This window comes from Polypterus senegalus, chromosome 4, assembly GCF_016835505.1.
Source record: "Polypterus senegalus isolate Bchr_013 chromosome 4, ASM1683550v1, whole genome shotgun sequence".
Taxonomy (NCBI): domain Eukaryota; kingdom Metazoa; phylum Chordata; class Cladistia; order Polypteriformes; family Polypteridae; genus Polypterus; species Polypterus senegalus.
Genome location: NC_053157.1, coordinates 90280595 through 90302808, shown reverse-complemented (window position 1 = coordinate 90302808; position 22214 = coordinate 90280595). Strand labels below are relative to the sequence as shown.

General features: G+C 37.7%; 1 protein-coding gene across 1 annotated transcript in view; it reads right to left on the bottom strand.

Annotated features, from left to right (window-relative positions):
• The window catches only part of enpp6 (ectonucleotide pyrophosphatase/phosphodiesterase 6), a 137988-nt gene that overhangs the window by 73830 nt on the left and 41944 nt on the right, over positions 1–22214 (bottom strand). Inside the window, exon 2 of the mRNA XM_039751027.1 lies at positions 21646–21825. Coding sequence (XP_039606961.1) covers positions 21646–21825 — 180 coding nt within the window. The remainder of the gene's footprint in view (positions 1–21645; positions 21826–22214) is intronic.

Below are 22214 nucleotides of genomic sequence, written 5' to 3'. Positions count from 1 at the left end.
CCAGCACAGGGCACAAGGCAGGAACAAATCCCAGGCAGAGCGCCAGCCCACTGCAGGACACACACCAAGCACAATTTTGGATTGCCAATGCACCTAACCTGCATGTCTTTGGACCATGGGAGAAAACAGGAGCGCCCAGAGGAAACCCATGCAGAGAACATGCAAACTCAACGCAGAGAGGACCCGGGAAGTGAACCCAGGTCTCCTTACTGGTAGGCAGCAGCGCTACCACTGCACCACCATGCCACCCATTAGTATAGAGTCATAAGGCTTCAAATGCAGAAAATCAATACACTTCTCCATTCCTCCCCTCTATCACATTAGATACCTTTTCTGATTGTATGAAAAGTCTGTAGTGGATAAAAAAAACACAATGGCTAATGAAGCAAGAATGCTGCCCTGAAAACATTTTTGCACCATCTCATAGAATTCCTGTCACAGCTCACCAAGCAGCAAGTAGAGCAAGTGAATAATCAGCCAGCATCGTATCTGTTAATAGTAAATAAGCAAGTAAAAGATGACTAGTTAATTTGTGTATACTGTATTTAATCTGGTGAGTATCAATGCAAGGAGAAATGTGAGGATAAAGATAACATTTAAAAAGCAGGCCATTTAGATATATATATATATTTTTTTTTTTGTTAGGTTAGGAAAAAGGGAAGTAGCAAAGAGAGTTTGTTACATACAGGATTAAGGTGAAATCTATTAAAAGATACAAAACACTTGCACCAGGCAGGTCAAAACAAGTCAACAGCAGATTGACAAATGCATTTAGAAATAAAAGCAACTTAAATAGTTAACACATGGGTTATGAGAGGTCCATTAAGTAATAAAGAGGAGCTGTAGTTTGTTAAACTCATAAATTAATTTACACTTCATTCTAAAAGGGCTTAGTTGTCAACTAAATTAATTTTAATCATGAGGCCAGTACAATGCAAATCTTGCATGATGTCCAGGTAAGACTGAGGAGATTCGAAGGCTTAACATGTGGCTTAAATCTTGGTCTGGAATGGGACTCCTTCTGGAAAAGATGGGAAACCTTCTGCTGTGATGGGTTATATTTGAACAGCAGTGGTACCAATGTACTGGGGAGGTGTATGAGTAGCTAAGATGGGGATTGTATACAATAGGAAAATTAGGGTGTTAAGGAAGTTAGGACAGGCCAAGTTTAGAACTTCACATACAAGGATAGGCAGTAGTATAAATACAAACATTCAAGGTAATTTTGATAGCTCTTGTTCACTGTTAAAAAACAAAAGTAGAGTAAATGATATGTTAAAAATTAGTTGCCTTAAAACTTTTGAACTATTAATGATCAAATTAATGTATTTGAATTGTAAGTAGCCACACATAACTTTGATATAATGTTAATAACAAAAACCTGGCTAAATAATAGAGATGGGCAGAAGCATAACTAATGCATACGCATTATTTAAGAAGGAGAGGTAAAGCCTAAAATGTGTGGTAGTCACCCTGCATGTAAAAGAGAACTTGAATGCAAGTGCTAAATGGTGAACTACAACTTATTGAGGAATCGACTAGACAGTATTATGAGTGTTTTAAACACTTCCTAATGCAAACAATAGTTTTGGTTTACATCTTTTTTAATAATATTTAAAACACATGTTTAGAGGGGGATATTATAGGTGGGGGGACTTTATATATTCAAACATTAATTAGGCTAGCCTTACAAATAGTGGAGAAAAAAAGGAATTTCTGTATGTAACCAAAGACTGTTTTTTCTTCAAAATGTTAAAACACCAAGAAGTTGAAAGGCCTGTCTAGATTTAATATTCTCTAATAATAAAGATAGAACTGAAGGGTTAAGGTGATTCAACCAATAGAATCTAGTGACCACAAGTTTTTGGAAGGGTGCATATTCAAAAACTAAAATAGTTACATTTAATTTTAGTAGAACAAATTTGGAGCAAATGTGGCAAAGGCTAAGTATGATAAATTTGGATAACTTTTTAAGTGTAGAGACATTTGGGGAGATGTGGTTCAGATTTAAAAGTTTTTACAAATAATGCAGGACACGTTTATACCAACATTTAGAAGCAGTAGGAAATTAAAGAGAGTTAAAAAATAAGTTACAAAGGAAAAAACAGCTGTATAAGAAGACATGCTGCAAAAGACATAATTCAGTCACAAACCATAAGGTATATGAAAGCATGCAAGCATTGTTTTAAAAGGATACGAGGAAGGCTAAAAGGTAGTTAGACAGAAATATTGCAGATAAGGCAAAAGGAGAGTCTTTCAAAGTTTATTAGTAAAATAAAGGTCAAGGCAAAGGTAGAGTATTAGGAACAGTAAAGATGAGATAGAATATAAAAACAGTGAAATAGCAAAGGCTTTGAACTTGCATCTTATTGAAATTATACACGTGAAGAGGTTGAACCCACCAAAAGTAACTATTAGGCTATTTGGGAGGTATTTTGTGTTTTTTTAATTGTAGAGGGAGAAGTACTGCTTAGATAAAATAGGCTGAAATTTAATAAATCACCAGGGGCCTCATGTATAACGCCGTGTGTAGAACTCGCACTATAACATGGCGTAAGCACAAAAGCCGAAATGTGCTTACGCACAGAAAAATCCAGATGCAGGAATCTGTGCGTACTCCAACTTCCACGTTCTTCCGTTACATAAATCCCAATCAGCGTGAAAACTAACACTCGTGCACGCGCATTTTGTAACGCCCCAAATCCTCCCAGAATTACGCCTATTTGAATATGCAAATCAATATAAATCGCCCTTAAGCGCAGCCTTCTGTGAAAAGACAATGGGAAAAGCACGGGGAAAATATAAGAATTTCAGCGAATACCAAGTGGAGGCAAAGGAAAAACATACTATTTGTTCAAATAAACCGTGGTATAATCAACAAAATGAAGTTGATCGAGTGACATAGCGTGTTGGAGAAACTTGAAAGCTCACATTAACAAAATCGCACAATGCCGGAAATAAAAAAGAAGTCACATATCAAAGTTGCCGTGAAAAGAAGAGTTGTAAGCCCACTGTCTGAGTGTCATATGAAAGCTTATTAGGGTACAGAGAAAAAAGGCACACGGCGGGGAAAAAGCACGAAATGTCAATTTTAATTTCGAATTTTCCACTTTAATCACGTAGTTTATTTTGTCATTTAGTAGAACATTATAAACTTCATCTTAAAATCGTTTAATTAACCAGTTTCTCAAAATTACATCGTAATTAAAGTAGCACGTTAAATGCTTTGTTTTGTATTTGATCTTCTATGTGCCTATGTGTGTGAATCACTACTTGCTTCTTAAACTGGCTCTCTTCCTCCAACTGGACACAGAGTCCATTACATTAGTGATATTACAGCTCTCTGAATAACTAAAATACTGAGATGTATACGTGATGTCATTTTCATGATGATAGGAGCTAAAGCACGTTATTAAACATGTGTTTCATGAGCCTCGTGCTCATGACAAGCATTTATCTTTTGTCGAAGTTTTTAGCTGTGTTGTTATTTTCTCTTTCTGTTTTATATTCAATATATATTGGCGTAGCCGTCACTGCAGTCAGTGCTTTTCTTTCCCCAAGTAACCGATCGCCACACAATCAGCTCTGTAATAGAAGTTAAGCCATCTGTAAGCTTAGCGCCGATTCTTCAAAACGTTTAAAGAACATTGAAATATCTTCGTAGTACATGTTTAATTATTCTATCCTTCACGACACTCCCAGTGAAGAATATAGATTATTTAAATGAAGTTAAAGTTTTATGTGTATAATTTAACAAACATATTTTGCTGCATTTCACCTTAAAAATGATATCGTCATCATATGTAAATCTGCGCTTTATAAAGTGGCCCAGGTTGTTAGATATTATAACTGTAGTGCAAGTTTACAGTGGGGTGATTGTACTTATAAGTACAAACCGTTCTACAAGGAGCAATTGATTGAGTGCATTTAAAGTTCTTGGGATTAAACTGTTTCTGAACCGCGAGGTCTGCACAGGAAAGGCTTTAAAAACATTTTGCAGTGGCTGAGACAGCGTGTCCTTAAAGCTGTAGCTGCTGTGATTCACACTCAGATACAGTGATATAAATACTCCGAGTCGTGCAGTGAGAGCAATATGGAAAAAGATGATCCGCTGTGGCAACTCCTAACGGGAGGAGCTGAAAGAAGAAGAAGAAGAAGAAGTGAGAGTAACAACGCTAAAGCAGTTATGGTATTTGGAATACTATGGCTGTTCCCTGGACCATTATATTGTTACGAGTTAATTACAATCAGATGCATTACACTAATAAACAATATGCGGTTAGTTTCTGTGTATTTATAAAGCCGCGTCATGAAAATAATGAGTAACCACACAGGAACAGTACCATTGCTTTGATGCTGGGTGCCGCCAGTTTGCAAAACCGAGCGGAGAACTTGCGTACGACAAGGCATGAGGCACCGTGGAAAAGTGCGTGGCTTTACGCCAAGTGTAGGTTTTATACATCGCGATTTGAACGTGGAAAAGTTCTTACGCAACATTTCTGTGCGTACGCACCGTTTATACATGAGGCCCCAGGTGCTGGAGAGACTTAGTGAATGCATATATAAACCCTTAGCACATACTTTTTCAAAATCATTGTGTACTGCACAAATTCCTAAGGTCTGGAAAATAGCGAATATTACACTGTTCTATATAAGGGTAAACGGATAGATCCAAGTAACTATAGGCCAGTAAGATTAATGTTCATCACAGGTGAATAAACTGACAGAATTATTAAGAAAAATATTAAGCATCACATAGCTAGAACATGAGTGTTAATCAACAGTCAGCATGGGTCCAGAGAGGGGAGGTTGGGTTTCACCGATATGCTGGACTTAAATGAGGATGCAACAAAAGTATATGATCAGAAAGATGCATATTATATCTTACCTTGAGGTCTCACATGAGAGATTGAGAACCAAACTAAGGAAGTGGTAATTCAGTGAGTAGTGTGCTGATTGATGCAAAATTGGTTCAAGGCCAAGAGTAAAGATGTAAGGAAACTTATCTGATGTTAACAGTGGCTTCTTTCAGGGGTCAGTGCTGTGGCACCTGATACATATATATATATATAAATATATATATATATATATATATATAGTCAGTCAGGAGCAAACTCGGGGAGACATGGGAAGAACATGCAAACTCCATGCAGGAAGGACCTGGGAAGCGAACCCAGGTGTCCTTACTGTGAGGCAGCAGCGCTACCACTGTGATATACATATATACGAGTATACTAGCAAAATACCAGCTTCATGGAGAAGTAGTGTGTTAAAGAAGTAATGAAAAGAAAAGGAAACATTTTAATAATAACGCAACATGATTGACAATGTAATTGTGTTGTCATTGTCATGAGTGTTGCTGGCATATATATGTACATATATATATATACACACATACATATATATACATATACATATATATATATGCACACATATATACATATATACATATACATATCTACATATATACTGTATATACATATATATATATACAAATCTACATATATATCTACATATATATATTAGGGGTGGGACTCGATTAAAAAAATTAATCCAATTATTAGAGGTTGTGTAATAATTAATCTTGATTAATCGTATGTAATCACACATGAAAATTTGCCCCAAATCACAAATGTTTTTTTTTTATTTAAAAGGGTTTTAGTGTGCGACAGAATCAAATAATAGACATGGACATGAATATTGTAAACTCAAGCTCTTTTAATTTCTGAAAAAAACTTTTAAACTGCATTTCAATTCAAAACAGAAACAAAAATATCATCCCTGGCTAAAATTGGGCAGACTTAAAAATAAAGTGTTAGTTTAAGTACTTTAAGTACATTTTCAGAATAGTATTGTCTTTAAATAACAATAACCAAAATTTCACCATAAAGTGCAGTTTTTCTTCTTAAAAAAATAAGTCAGAAACATAAAAGGTAATTTGACCAGCTTCATCTTTAAACTCTGAGTAACCTTAGCCAAAATTATTTTGTACATTAGACTAAAACAGTGTGATCATTGAACATTTTGTAATTAGATGTAATTAGAATTACTAACGGTCACGGAAGTCCAATGATCCCCAGTAAGTGCCACAAAGTCTGATTTCTGTAATGCATCTAATTTTGCTTGCTTTTCAGTGTGCATCAATGTAATCGATGTACAGGGCCGCTGCTGGCCAAATGGGTGCCCTAGGCAGAAATTTACTTTTGTGCCCCCTCCCCCAAATATTACGGAAGTAAAAATAAAATAATAAAAAAACACCTACTATAGGGGCCAAAATAGAACTTTATTCAAATAAAAGTAAATACATAAATAAATTGTATCATTTATAAATTACAATTGTAGCTCTACAGCAAAAAATACAAACTAAAATTACACTTTAAATAATACATTTATAATAAATAAAATAAACAATAATAAACTGAAATAAAATCAACACTGTCATCTGCTGGAGCTTTCCAAAGTTCAAAATTTACAAAGGCACACTTCTGCTTTTTCTTGAGGCAAAGTAAATGAGCTAGCTCTTCATATGATAAAGCCTTTGCTAATTCAGAGTTGATGCTGACAATTGCCAGACCACTCATGCGCTCTTGTGCCATAGATGAGCGCAAGTACGTTTTGATGAGCTTCATTTTAGAAAAACTTCGGCTCAACAGAGGCAACAGTTACAGGGGCGTCACTGCTATGCAGAGCAATCCAGAGATTTGGGTACATGCACGGACTTCATCTTGGGCTTTTTTTTTTCTTTCGTTTCTCGGCGCCGGACTGTTGATGTCTCTTTCCAGGAGCAGGCATATTGTTCAATTATTATCATTTTTGGCCAAATAGGCAGCCGTAACAGAGGTGAGGGCGCGCGCGTCATCACGTGTGCTTAGGCTACTCTGCCTTCACCGTAAAATGCAATATATAAGTTTATATTTTTGTTTAGTTTGTATATGTATATTACTAATATTAATTTATTATTATAATATATAAAAACGATTTTTTTGAGCAGCTGGGATGGTGCCCCGGGAGTTGGTGCCCTCACGAGACTGCGTACTCTGCGTATAGGAGCGGCGGTACTGTCGATGTACCAGGAAATCATGCATTGACAAAAGTTCCCCTTTGCTTGGAATTGAAAGTGTGATTAAATGCATTATTTATTTATTTATTTATTTATTTATTTGTTTTTATTAATTTTATTACAATCCATACATAGCAATCAAGTTTTTACAAAAAGAAAGAATTATGTTAAGAACAGATCGATCCCCACCCTGAGAGAGAGCAAGCCAAACGTGTAAAATTTAAGGCTTGTAAACATACCTAAATTAATAAATTCTCTGTGCTTTATAAACTTATTTTAAAATATTACTGATTAGATCCTGCCATGTTTTGAAAAAGTCTGTACAGATCCTCTAACTGAGTATTTGATTTTTCCAATTTCAAATAATATAACACATCAGTTTCCCACTGACTTAAAGAGGAGAGTTTGGGTTCTTCCAGTTTATCAGAATAAGTCTGCGTGCCAACAGTGTAGTGAATGCAATCACAATTTGTTTGTCTTTCTCCACTTTAAGCCCTCTGGAAGAACCCCAAACACAGCTGTTAATGGGTTAGGAGGGATTGTGAGTCCAAGGCTGTCTGAGAGGTAATTAAAAATTTTGTCCAGAATAATGTTAATTTGGTGCAGGCCCAGAACATGTGACCCAGTGAGGCTGGGGCTTGGTTGCAGCGTTTGCAGGTTGGATCATGCCCTGGAAACATTTTGAGAGTTTTAGTCGAGACAGATGTGCTCGATATATAATTTTGAGTTGTATAATTGTATGCTTTGCGCATATGGAGCTCGAGTGAATTCTCTGCATTGCTACTTTCCACTCCTTTTCTGATATATTAATTGAGAGATCTTTTCCCAGTGTCCTCTTGGATCTTTGAAAGGAAGGGATTGTAAAATGATTTTATATATTGTAGAGATGGAGTCTAATTCCTTGAAATTGAGCAATATTTTTCCAGCGTGGATGAGGGTGCAAGATGAGGAAAATCTGGAAGGTTCTGTTTAACAAAGTTCCTGATTTGAAGATAGTGAAAGAAATGTGTAGCTGGAATGTTAAATTTGGAATGTAATTGTTCATAGGATGCAAAGACGTTGTCTATATAAAGATCTCTAAGCAAGTTAATTCCAAATTTTTCCAGATATTAAAACTGCATATGTTTGTGAAGGTTGAAAGAGGTGGTTCTCTTGCAGGGTGCCACAGATAGAAGCTTCTCCGTCTTAAAATGCTTTCTACATTGGTTCCAGATTCTAAGTGAGTGGAGCACAATTGGGTTATTAGTGTATTGCCGATAGCGTGTGTTTATTGGAGCACAGCAAGGAATACAAAGAAGTACTGCAGGATTTTACTTCTATTGCGGTCCAAGCCTGTGTATGTTCTTCTATTTGTGTCCAGGTTCTTATCGCCTGTATATTTGTCGCCCAGTAATAAAACTGGAAGTTAGGTAGAGCCATGCCGCCTTCTGCCTTTTGTCTTTGTAGGGTCGCTCTTTTGATGCGTGGATGTTTTGAATTCCAAATAAATGAGGTTATTGTTGAATCTAATTGCTTAAAGAATGATTTATTAATGTATATTGGGATGTTTTGAAATAAAAAGGAGCTTAGGAAGAATATTCATCTTAACAGTGTTAATTCTTCCAGCTAGTGTGAGATGAAGGGTTGACCATCTATGCAAGTCTTGTTTAATTTTTTCCATGCAGACGACGAAATTTTGTTGATAAAGAGCTTTATGTTTACTTGTGATGTTTACCCCTAGGTATTTAAACTGTTCTGCAATGATAAAAGGTAGGGTGTCTAATCTAATATTATATGCTTGAGAATTCACTGGAAAGAGTACACTTTTATTCAGATTAATTCTGAGACCAGAGATCTTTTGAAATTCTGTGAGTGCTGCTAAGACTGCAGGCACAGTAGCATATCATCTGCATATAATGAGATTTTCTGTTCCAGTCCTTCTCTGCTAATCCCCTTTATCTGATCAGTATTTCGACAATGTATTGCCAGTGGTTCAATGGCAATGCAAACAGCAGGTGACAAGGGCATCCTTGTCTAGTGCCACGCTCTAGTTTAAAGTAGTCTGAGCAAATGTTATTGATGCAAACTGAAGCTTCTGGGTTAGTATACAGTAATTTAATCCATGCACAAATGTTCGGGCCAAACCCAAACTTCTCCAAAATAGTAAAAAGGTATTTCCATTCAATCATGTCGAATGCTTTTTCTGCATCCAATGATAATAATATTTCTGGGGTGTTTGATTTAGTTGGTGAGTATATTACATTAAACAGGCGTCGAAGATTTGAAGATAAGTGTCGGCCCCTAATAAATCCAGTTTGGTCTTGTGATATTACGAGGGAGCACTTTCTCCATCCTTCTAGCTATGATTTTAGAGAGTATTTTAACGTCGTTATTCAGAAGTGAAATTGGTCTGTATGATGCACATTGTAATAAGTCCTTATTTTGTTTTGGAAAGACAGTGATTAGTGCTTGGCGAAAGGTTTGTGGAAGAGATTGGTTATCTCTGGCTTCTGTAAATGTTGCTAATAGGAGGGAGCTAGCTGAGCGGAGAATTTCTTGTAAAACTCTGCAGGGTAGCCATCAGGGCCTGCTGCTTTTCCACCTTGGAGTGACTTTATAGCATCTAGTAATTCTGATAATGCCAGAGGTTTATCAAGTTCCTCCACACTAAAAGCGTCAATTTGTGGTATCTGTAATGTATCCAGAAATGCATTAGATTGTATATTGTCTTCTTTAAACTCAGTAGTATATAGGGATTTATAGTAGTCTCTGAAAGTGTGCATTATATTTTTGTGTTCGATGATTTTATCTCCGTTCGTGTTAGTGATTACCGAGATTGCGTTACGTACATCTTGCTTGTGAATTTGTTGCGCTAAAAGCTTATTAGCTTTCTCTCCATGTTCATAATAATGATGTCTGGATTTGTAAATTAGTTGTTCAGTTTCTTTAGTTGTCAAGAGGTTTAATTCTGAATGTAGAGCCTGCCTCCTCTATGTAGAGTCTCGCTTGGTAGTCTGGCATGTTCTTCATCTATTTTAGTAATTTCGCTTTTATCTCTGCTACTTTCTTCGCTTCGGATTTATTTCTGTGGGAAAGATATGAGATAATCTGTCCTCTTAAGAAGGCCTTAAGAGTTTCCCAGAGTATTCCTGCAGAGATCTCAGGGGATGTATTTGTCTCTAGAAAGAATTTGATTTGTTTGGATATAAATTCAGTACAATTCTCGTCAGCTAATAGAAGCGGTTGAGGCCATCTGCGGGTGAGTGTATGGGGCTTAGTAATTTCAGCTCCAAGATCATAGGAGCATGGTCTGAAATAACAATAGCATCGTATTTACAAGATTTAATCTTAGGCAAGAAGTTATTATCTATAAAGAAGTAATCAATCCTTGAGTAGCAATGATGTACTGGTGAGTAGAAAGAATATGTTCTTGAATTTGGGTTTAAAACCTCCAGGGATCTGATAAGTTGTGATCAGTTATAAACTTTGTAATTATCTTTGCGGTGTTAGTTGCGTTCCCCTGTGGAGGAAGTCTTATCTAAAAGTGGATTTAAACACAATTAAAGTCCCCAGCCATTATAACTTTATGAGTGTTCAGATTGGGAATGGATGCAAATAAATTTTGTATAAATTCCTTATCATCAACATTAGGTGCATAAACATTTATCAAAATCATTTTACAGTTAGATAAGTCTCCCATGACCATTACATATCTCCCTTCAGGATCCAATACTACATCTGATGCTACAAATGGTACTGTTCTATGTATGAGAATTCCCACCCTCTAGTTTTCTTTGTAAAACTAGAATGGAACATTTGGCCAGTCCAGTCTTTTGCAGCCGGAACTGATCCTTGCTTAGTAAGTGGGTTTCCTGTAAAAATACTATTTTAGCATTTAGACCTGTTAGGTGAGAAAGTACTTTCTTTCTCTTTAATTCGTGATTCAGGCCTTTAACATTCCAGCTTACGAAGTTAACTGTCCCATCATGGAGACACTGATTCTGAGTTTTTGATGTCATTTTATAGTCTTAACTGGAAGTGAAATAGTTTAGGTCTTAATTTCCTATTTCCCCAAGAGTTGTTGCCATGCAGCTTATTATTACGTTGATAGTTATAATTATAAAGATTGAGATGATAGATTAGGTATAGATCAAGCCTGCTCTCTTTCTCTCCCCTTAACCCCCACCCTCCCTTTTGCCTCCCCAAGTGAGGCTAAAACCCACTTCATGCAGTCCCAGTCCTCTGACATACCCAGAGACAGAGCACGTCCAAAGCACAACAAGCCCCCATGCAGTGGCGCTTTAGGTTAAAAGATAGAGATATCTGTTACCAATATAGTCTTTAAAAGAGAAAAAAAAAAAAAAAAGAATTTTGCACTTAAATATATATATAGTCTTCAGCAATTTTAGTGCATTAAGATGATACCCCAGATAATAAACCCAGGTGATGGTGTTAAAGATGTGTCCAAAATAAGCATAACAAGTCTTAATGCAGTAATAGCAATAACAGTAAACCAAGGGTATGATATTGAACAGTCTCATTTAGGGTACACATGAAATAATTAGAAAAGAAAAAAAAAAAAAAGGAGGAAAACGTAATTAAGCACAATAAAACATAAACAGATAGCCCTAGTAATACTAAGTAATAATAAGAATATATGAGAATATATGCTGATAAAAAACCCGTATTTTAAAACGAATAGATCAGACAGTAGATTATTAATCCTAGCTTTATCATTTATCGCCATGACTCACTATTATGTATCAGAATAGTCCCGGGATCAGCTTTCTTAATTCATTTTCTGCTTCTTCCTTGCTAGCGAAGACATAGAAATGACCTGCCATTCCACTTTCAGTTTTGCGGATACAGGAGGCTGTATTTGACACTGGCTTGCCGTAGCCGCTGTTTAATATTATAGAAGGCTGCGCGTTTAATAGCTGTTGCTGGAGAGAAGTCAGGGAAGATACGAATGTGGTTATTTTCATATATAATATCTTCCTTGTTTCTGAGGAGTGCCATCACCTCTAGCTTAAATGATAATCGTTCAAAACGAACTATAAAAGATCTTGGTCGGGTCTGACGGTGTTTGATCCAGCGTGGTGTAAGCCGCTGCTATCTCAGATTCTGCTTTAAAGTCGCCCCCGATTATTTTAGAAAAAAGTTCAGCTGCGAATTTCACAGGGTTTGAACTTTCTCGATTCTCCGGCAGACCTTCAATTCTGACATTATACCATCTACTCCCATCTTCTAAAGCAGCCAGTCTGTCTCCAAGTTTTTCTCCGAGTTTTTTACATTCGGAACTGACATTTACTGCTCTTTCCTCGGCACTGGCAGCTAAATGTTCGGCCATTTCGATCCGATTCGTGAATGTCTCCTTAAGATGCTCCAATTGATCAGCAAGCGTGCTCAGTTGCTTTCTCATTAACCTTCTCACTTTTCTTTATATCTTGCGTGAGCTCAGCAAGCAACACTTTCAGTTCAGATAGTTCAATTGTGCTTTCTTGTACCGTAGATGAAGCAGCAGACTTTGCTGAAGCCGGTGTCCCCGCTGCTCCAGGCTCGCGTAATTGCGTAACTGAAGCCGCGGGCTTCCTGGCCCTTTCCAGTTTCAGGTAATCTTCTCCAATCGGCGAGCTATCCACATCTGCACTCACGATCGCACCTTCGCTCCCCTTTTTGCTCTCAGCCGGCGACAATGTAGTGGACCGTGGTCCCGAGGAGTCTGTGCTTTCGCCCATCTGATCCAGGTCTGTCTCTGATAGGCCGTATCTTGAACTGGGGCTTGCTGATCGCAGCTTGGATGTAGCTTTAGTTTTCGATTCTTTCGAACCCCCCTTCTTGTTGGCCATGTTTATATGTGCTTACATATACTGTAGCAGTCCCTCTCGGGTTGAAAAAATACAGGATATCTCAGAATAATAAGCAAATAATATGAAAAATAGCACCACTGCTAGTGGAGCTCCACTTCAGACGTCCATCTCTCGCATCGGACAAGACCAAATTATTTTTTTTAACGCGTTATGGAGTACATGCATCGAAGCTTCTCAGCTGTGCTTGTGCTAAGAAAAGGAAACATTTTAAAAATAACGTAACATGATTAACCGCATATTTTTTCATACGTCTCAAACCAAGGGGATGTGAGGGTAAAATGAATCGGGAATCGAACCTCGGATGTCGGCGCTAGAGGCGAAGCCTCTACCACCCACGTTTCACAGCGGAGAAGTAGTGTGTTAAAGAAGTTATGAAAAAGAAAAGGGAACATTTTAAAAATAATGTAACATGATTGTCAATATACAGTAATTATTTTGTGAGTGTTGCTGTCATCAAGGATTTGATCATCATTATTTCTTGCAATCAGGTTCGTATTTGGAGGATGTGTTTATTTAATGGTAGCTAAGACCCGGCACTTAAACTTTTTTTGCTACAGCAATTTTAACTCTGTTACAAAGTGATCCAAAGTCTCGTTTATACCTCGTGTCTTCTCAGTAAACTTGTATGTCGCGAATACCGTCATTTGTCGCACGCATGACAAACGGCAGCGGGAGTGTGTCTATAAACTTAATGTAAACTTACGGTTCACACTGTGCTTTGTTTCCGCAGTAGCTGCACTTATGAATATGCATTGGCCTCGCTCACTGAGTGCAAGGGAAAAAAATAAAATGTAGTCTAAAAGTTATTAATAGTAAAACATTAACGTTTTGTTCAGTTTCTTGCTACAGCAATTTTAACTCTGTTACAAAGTGATCCAAAGTCTCGTTTATACCTCGTGTCTTCTCAGTAAACTTGTATCTGGCGAATACCGTAATTCGCCATAGGCATGACAAACAGCAGCGGGAGTGTGTCTATAAACTTAATATAAACTTACAGTTCACGCCGTGCTTTATTTCCGCAGTAGCTGTACTTATGAATATGCTTGTATTTATGAATACGCTTGTATGCATCACTTGCTTCATAATCTTTTTCTGCCTTCTCAATTGTGAAATGCCGTTTTTTGTTCAGCGCTGTTTGGAGGTCTTCCTTGTTCTCTACGTACTTACGTAGGAGGCGTGAAGATGTCACATGAAACTCCGCCCCCCACAGCCATCCAGCTCAACTCCATTACATTATATGGAGAAAAATAGCTTCCAGTTATGACCATTACGCGTAGAATTTCGAAATGAAACCTGACCAACTTTTGTAAGTAAGCTGTAAGGAATGAGCCTGCCAAATTTCAGCCTTCTACCCACACGGGAACTTGGAGAATTAGTGATGAGTGAGTGAGTGAGTGAGTCAGTCAGTCAGTCAGTGAGGGCTTTGCCTTTTATTAGTATAGATATACTAGCAAAATACCCGCGCTTCGCAGTGGCGAAGTACTGCCTTAAAATTTTTATTAAGAAGAAAATTAAACCTTTTTAAACTGAGAGAAAATATACCAATAATTATTTGTTAAGGATCTCTTTGTATACCACATTGTGAGTTCAGCCCTCTGGTTATAATATGACCAAGCTGTGCGCTGAGCTTACTCTTGAGCATGCAACGTACAGTTGGCCATGTGAACAGTAATCTTGTTTCAAATCTCACAGCTTGGATTGCTGCTGTCATAATCGGGTTGAGCTTCATGGTTTGTTTCAATTACGGCAGTATTTGCAGGACTTGTGTTGAAGTGACATTCGGCATCTGTCAGGTGTTGTAAGCATACAACTGTGGTTTCATTGATAACTTTACATCCAGCTTTTGAGAGTTTAAACATTCATAAACATCAAAGTGTCCACTACTGAAATTGTCACCTGTGAATCTAAGATGTTTAAGAGACATTGGCGGTTATCAAAAGGTGTAAAATATTTGGCCATTTCGGTACACTTGAAAGCGACAACCGAACAATTCAGCGGCAGCCATCAATTCACATGCAGAACCATAGGTGAAGGAATTAAGCATTTCACTCTTATAGTGCTCCTGTGTAGTATAATTATCTCCTGTACCTTCATCAGTCCACACCTTGAACCTGTCCCAGTCATTCAATACATAAGAGCCGGATATGGCCGTGCAATGTGTAACAAAGAGAATGGAAAAGGCAATTGCCAACTCCGGGCATGGAAACCACTCGGTAAGTGACAGTTCTTTAATTGATGGTGATCACCTCGATAGACATGTTAATGGGGGTGTGGACGGAATGATAAAGGAAATGGGTACCTGAACAATGTAAAGTAAGTCTAAAATACCTACACAATAATTATAATCATAATAAATGAACAATAAAAGAGCGGAGAAGCCATGGATTAAATAAAAAGTCTGTAATTATCAGCAGGGAGATGTGAATCCTGTGGCGAAGCAAGGAAGGGAATGTAGAGACCAGAGTGATGGACGGCCTTATATAGGCAGGCAGCCAACAACGTGGGAGGCGCTGGGATGGGGGACCCAACGGCACCTCACACAGTGACCCAGCTGCAGTCTATGGACGTATATATGTACGTAAGTAGGATTCAGTTAGCGTTGGGAACCCGCGTACCAAATTTCTTGAAGATGGGCTCATAAGTAACAAAGACCGTTGAAAAGTTCAACATGGTGGCCGACAGTGGCATCATAAATAAGAAATAAGTTCAACATGGCGGACGTTGTCGACCGTTATGACCATTACGCTTAGAATTTCGAAATGAAACCTGCTTAACTTTTGTAAGTAAGCTGTAAGGAATGAGCCTGCCAAATTTCAGCCTTCTACCTACATGGGAAGTTGGAGAATTAGTGACATTGGAAAGTTCAATATGGCAGCCGACAGTGGCATCATACCACTGAAATAAGTACGTACATCAGTTTTGGTTAGCACAGGGAAGCCACCTATCAAATTTAGTGAAGATGGGGCCATAAATAAGAAAGTTCAACATGGCGAACGTTGTCAACCGTTATGACCGTTACGCATAGAATTTTGAAATGAAACCTGCTTAACTTTTGTAAGTAAGCTGTAAGGAATGAGCATGCCAAATTTCAGCCTTCTACCTACACGGGAAGTTGGAGAATTAGTAATGAATGATTCAGTGAGTGAGTGAGTGAGTGAGTCAGTGAGGGCTTTGACTTTTATTAGTATAGATATATATATATATATATATGGACTTCTAGCAGAACTGGTAATGCAACGATTTGAAAACATGGCTCTATCTCAGTTCACACCCAAAATTTGGATACGCTATGTGGACGACACATTCGTCATAATAAAAAATGATCAGCTGAATGAATTCTACAAGCACATCAACTCAATATTCCCGGCAATCCAATTCACAATGGAGAAAGAAATTAACCGACACATCAGTTTCCTGGACATCTACATTGAAAGAAGTAATGACGCCACCCTGACTACTAGTGTTTACCGTAAAGAATGCTATGCAGACAAGATATTACACTTCGCCAGCAACCACCCGATATCTCATAAACGGAGCTGTGTTAAAACTCTATTCAGAAGAGTCCACACCCATTGTAATACGAAGGAAACAAAATGAAAGAGAGACGCTATCTCTTCCACCTTTTCACTTCAAACGGATACTCGAAAACATTCATTAATCGAAGCCTACACAGAAGACGCCAAAAAACTCAACAAACAATTGACTCGAATCATAACCCCCACCCAACCTGGCACCCACTCCCTTATCACCACAATATGTCTGAAGGTGCTGCACGCATCCTGGCCAAGTCAGGTGTCAGAATAGCACACAAACCCATGAACAATCTGCGCACGGTCCTCTTTAATGCCAAAAACAAGAAATCGACAGCAGAAACACTAAACGCAGTATACAGCATTTCATGCAGTTCGTGCTCAGCTGTATACATAGGACAAACTTCAAAAAGAATCACAACACGTATACAGGAACACCGCAACGCCGTCAGAAGAAAGGACGCACTGTCATTGATCTATAAGCATACTAAATCAACAGGACATACATTTAATTGGGACAATGTACAAGTAAAATTTATAGCCAATAATAAAAGTGCTAGAGAGCTGGCTGAATCCTGGTTATCAAATGAGAACGCCATCAACAGACACTTGGACATAAATATATATTTATAATATATATATATATATATTATGATGGATCGATGGCAGCTCATCCCGGCCGACACATCCAGGCCGATAGATGGTGTCTTCCCTGCAGGGTGGAGGTCCCCCGGATTCCCACAGGGCATCATGGGAAATGGAGTTCGACTTCACAGCCCTGCTAGGTGCCGTGGGTGCCATCATGTGACGCTGCAGGGAGACACATGGATTTTTATCTTTCCTATAGCCCGGAAGTACTCCCAAGTCACGGGGACAGAAGAACAGAAGTACTTCTGGGATGAAGAAAAATATAAGTCTTCATCTGACCTGGAAGTTCTATGAAATCACAAGGACTTTATAAAGAATTATGAGAGACCCAGCAAGCTGAGCCGGAGTTGGGAGGGAATGTAATGGAGCTGCTGGGAGTGGAGGATTGTGTTATTGTGTTTATTGATTATTGTTTTGGAGAATTGTGGCAATTGTGGTGCTTTGTGCACTTTATTTGAGAAAATAATTAAATATATACACACACATATATATATATATATAGTGCATCTGGAAAGTATTCACCGGGCATCACTTTTTCCACATTTTGTTATGTTACAGCCTTATTCCAAAATGGATTAAATTCATTGGTGTCATCATTGGAGGAAAATGATTAGACATACAGCAATCAAAGGCAATATATAGCAAGTGAAGGTGGGAGTATGTAAGTGGTGGGGATTAATATGGTGGGGTTTGGAAGGTGTTGGTCATAAAATCTTTTTTATTATTTTTGATGTTCTTCTTTTTAAGGCTGCATATGCTAGGTTCAAATCCAAGTGTCTGTTAATGGTGTTTTCATTAGCGAGCCAAGATTCAGCCAACTCTCTGACACTCTTGGTATTGGCCATGAATTTTACTTTCACGGTGTCCCAATTAAACACGTGTCCAGAGGAACTTATATGCGTGTAAATCAGAGTCCATGGGTCTTTCCTTCTGACAGCATTGTGATGTTCCTGGCCAATACCAAATGGGCTCAACACTATCTACATCCAGTGTTTGGGCGGAGTGGTGGCTCTGAGGCTAAGGAGCTATGCTGGTATCCTGAAGGTTGCCGGTTTGAATCCCGTCACTAGCAAAAGAGATCCTACTCTGCTGGGCCCTTGAGCAAGGCCCAAAACGTGCAATTGCTCCAGGGGTGCTGTACAATGGCTGATCCTGTGCTCTGACCCCAAGGAGGATGTGAAAACTAACAAATTCCTAATACAAGAAATTGTATAAGGTGAAATAAATAGCAAAAATAGTGTACAGATGCAATCAAGAAGGCCAGTGAGATGTTAGGTTATATATGATATGTGTAGAGCAATTCATGGAAAGTTATGTTTAAGTTATTTAATGTGCTAGTGTGCCCTCACCTAGCTCTGTTCTCCATATTACAAAATGTGACTGGGTTGATTCTGGGACTAAGAGATATGAGCTGTCTGAAAAGATTGAAGGAAATGAGCCCTTTCAGTTTAAGCAAATAGAAATTAATAGGTAACATGATCAAAATGAATTTTATTTTTGACATACTAATGCCTCCTACCAGTGTAACTGCTGTACAAAAGGATAAGAATATAAAATACCTGGAGTAATCAGGGGTTCACATTAATGCTGCAATTTTGCCTGAACACTGAAATCTAACTTGGGTACTATGAAATATACAATAAACTAGCTATGGACAATGCTATCACTTAGAATATCCATTCTTAAGTAGACAAATTCCCACACACACAAATTCAATCCACAACTAAAACCAAGCCACATTATATATGTGCATTACGCAGAACAGCCAGTTTTCCTGACACAAGCACACTTACGCCGCTGAGTGTGGAATGATGAAAGGTAGAAAAATTCATTTGGAAGGAAAGCAGTGTTCCCCCGTAATGTGAACACTGTCGTTATCAAAGTATCATCAGTCTCTGTCACTTTCTGCCATTAGAGTCCTCAACATCACTGTGATCAACTCAAGTACTAACAGCTGTATGGTGCTCCAGTTTATTTGATTGTGGTGATAGTTTCTATATACAGTACTTTCACGATTTCTCCCAATTCTTGTTTCCCTTATCTGCTGGACTACTGCCGCTCTGGCATCTAGCCTTTAAAGTCCTTGCTGCTACAATACTTTGTCACAAACCCAGTAATGGGAATTGAGTGATTTATAGAAACATAACTGGGTTTTAAAATGTATTTTTCTTGGATCTTTCACAGTTTATGTTTTCAAAGTTTAAATGGGGTCCAAAGGGTAGGTAGAAAGTCCTAGATCACCCAGACCTCCTGTATTTCACCTCTTAAAATGGAGGGATTTATGACTTGGAGGGTCTTCATCATCATGTTTTCTTTGTAAAAAAAAATATACAGTATATCCATCATTTACCTTAATATATGCGGTGAATTTTATTCACTGATGTTTTCTGTTAGCTAACTGAAAAAGAATTACAGTTTAATCACTACTAATTAAGGCAAAATTCAAACATTATTACAGTACATCAGTACTTCAAAGAATAATACCTTCATTAACAACATTTGATTTACCAAAACCCTTGCAATCTATTTTTGTAAAATCAGGTTTGTCAATAAGTGACTATGTCAGATTTATGCCATATGCTGTTCTGAGAGTTACTGTATGTCTACATCATTACATGTAGGAAATGTTAGCTTGTTGCTTTGCACCCTCCCCCACCATAAGCTCTCATCTGTGGGGGAGAAGTGAAAGTTTTAGATTTGTGAAAAATTTTGATCTCTGGTTTTCGATGGAACTCGGTGTTTTAGGGTCCCCTGATACCGAAAACATTGATATTTCAATGAATTGACTGTCTTTGTGTCTGTGCGTCACAGTTTCTAGAGGAACATTCAAAAGAAAGAAAGAAATTAATTTTTCAGCGTATTCATCATAGTATTAATTAGTCATATTTGGTGTCAAATAATTATAAAACATATCTAGCATGGGGGCGGCACGGTGGCGCAGTGGTAGCGCTGCTGCCTTGCAGTAAGGAGACTTGGGTTTGCTTCCCGGATCCTCTCTGTGTGTAGTTTGCATGTTCTTCCTGTGTCTGTGTGGGTTTCCTCCAGGTGCTCTGGTTTCCTCCCACTGTCCAAAGACATGAAGGTTAGGTGAATTGGCGATTGTGAATTGTCCCTAGTGTGTGTGTGTGTGTGCGCCTTGCAGTGCGCCCTGCGCGGGGTTTGTTTCCTCCTTTGCACCCTGTGTTGGCTGAGATTGGATCCAAAAGAAACCCTGTAACCCTGTAGTTAGGATATAGCTGGTAGGATAATGGATGGATGGCATCTCTAGCACTTATATTTTTGCGTAGCTTATTGAATGTTAGGTTTAATATAGAATAGTATGCATACAGTACTTATTACTTGTATTATTATTCTTCAGTTCCTTTAAGTTTATACATTAAGAGTTAATATACTTTAGGACTGAAAATGTAAGCCTGCCTTTTGTGTCAGGAATTAATGAGGAGGAGACTTGTATCATTATGTTAATGTACATCCTTAGAAGGAAGTGGTTAAGGATTGCTTTTGTAAGCATAATATATGACAGGTGGCTCAGCTCCATTGTTAAATTAATTTTTTTAACTGTAAATATTCCATCTTATAACTGCCACTTTACCATAGTTTTGGTTAATGCATTGTGATGAACTGCTCTCCTCTGTAGAAATTAATAAAAAAACTTTTTGATTGGTCATCAAACCAGAGCATGGAGTTTTAGTTCTGCCATAATGAATAAATCTAATTAATTAAAACTGTCACACACTATTCATGCTTTAGTTTTTAAAATACCTCCTTTTTTACATTTACTTCAGATTAAGGTTGTCTTTGTGGAATGAAATTGCTCAGCTGAACTTTCATTCATTATTTCAAAAATCCTGTAAATATAGCCTTTGTTTTGTGCTTTTCAAGGTTTAGGTGATCAAACATTTGCTAATGCTTTCATTGTGTTTGTCACATTTTACCTGCTGTACTAAAAGACAGTGATTTGACTTAAAAAACCCAATGAGCATGACAAATTTATTTACTAATTTGTTTTTCGTAATAAAATACATTGTTGTAGCAGCCCCACTAACTGTGTCATTACTGTCTTGTGCCTTTTATTTCAAAGTATCATTAATTTGAGCTGACTGTGGTGGGCTGGCGCCCTGTCCGGGGTTTGTTTCCTGCCTTGCGCCCTGTGTTGGCTGGGATTGGCAGACCCCCGTGACCCTGTAGTTAGGATATAGTGGGTTGGATAATGGATGAATTATGAGATGATACCCATAAATATTTGGCATATATGTGAAATAAAAAATATTAAAACATTTCTAGAACAAAATCCAGAGTTTTGCTATATAAACGTAATGAAAAAATCTTACTAATTGTCAAGTGGGATCATCTTTAAATGAATGATCAAAAGAGCAAAAAATGAAGTTAATTACTACAAATATAAATGCAATATTAATGCTGTATTCAAAAAGAAAAACAACATTTTTGGAAAAAAGAAAAAAACGGTACAATAAGGTCTACCACATTTCCAAAAACAATTTGCTGCACAAACTGAAAAAAGCATACTTTTAAAGTTGAATTTAGTTTAGCATCTTACCTGGCCAATAGTACATGAAAACTGGTCTCTTTTTTTTCTCCATTGTTACCCACAATGGCTCTGATCCATTCCACCACATCGGTAAACGGCTATCTTCATTGGTTCCAATATCAAAAGACTTGTCTGTTTCCTGGTCCCACATATAATTACCCGTCATCTGATGTACTTCACAGTGTCGTCCTACAAGACATTAAAAATTGATCTTTCAAAGTCAAACATTCTGTGTTAACTATTTGAATTGCATTAAATCTGTTTATATTGCTTTATCTTCCTTCTTTTAAAAGGTTGATTCATTATACAATAGCTTTGATCTAAACATATTACAAACCTAACAACTTAGACTGTGTGCTCCTTTAGCAAATCCGATTAACATTCATAGCAATCTTAATATTCATCCATCCATCCATTATTCAACCCCCTAAATCCAAACTACAGGGTCACAGGGGTCTGCTGGAGCCAATTGAAGCCAACACAGGGAGCAAGACAGGACGGGAAACAAACCCTGGGCAGAGCGTCAGCCCACTGTAGGCAATCTTAATATGCATTTCAAAAAAACCTTAAATGAATTA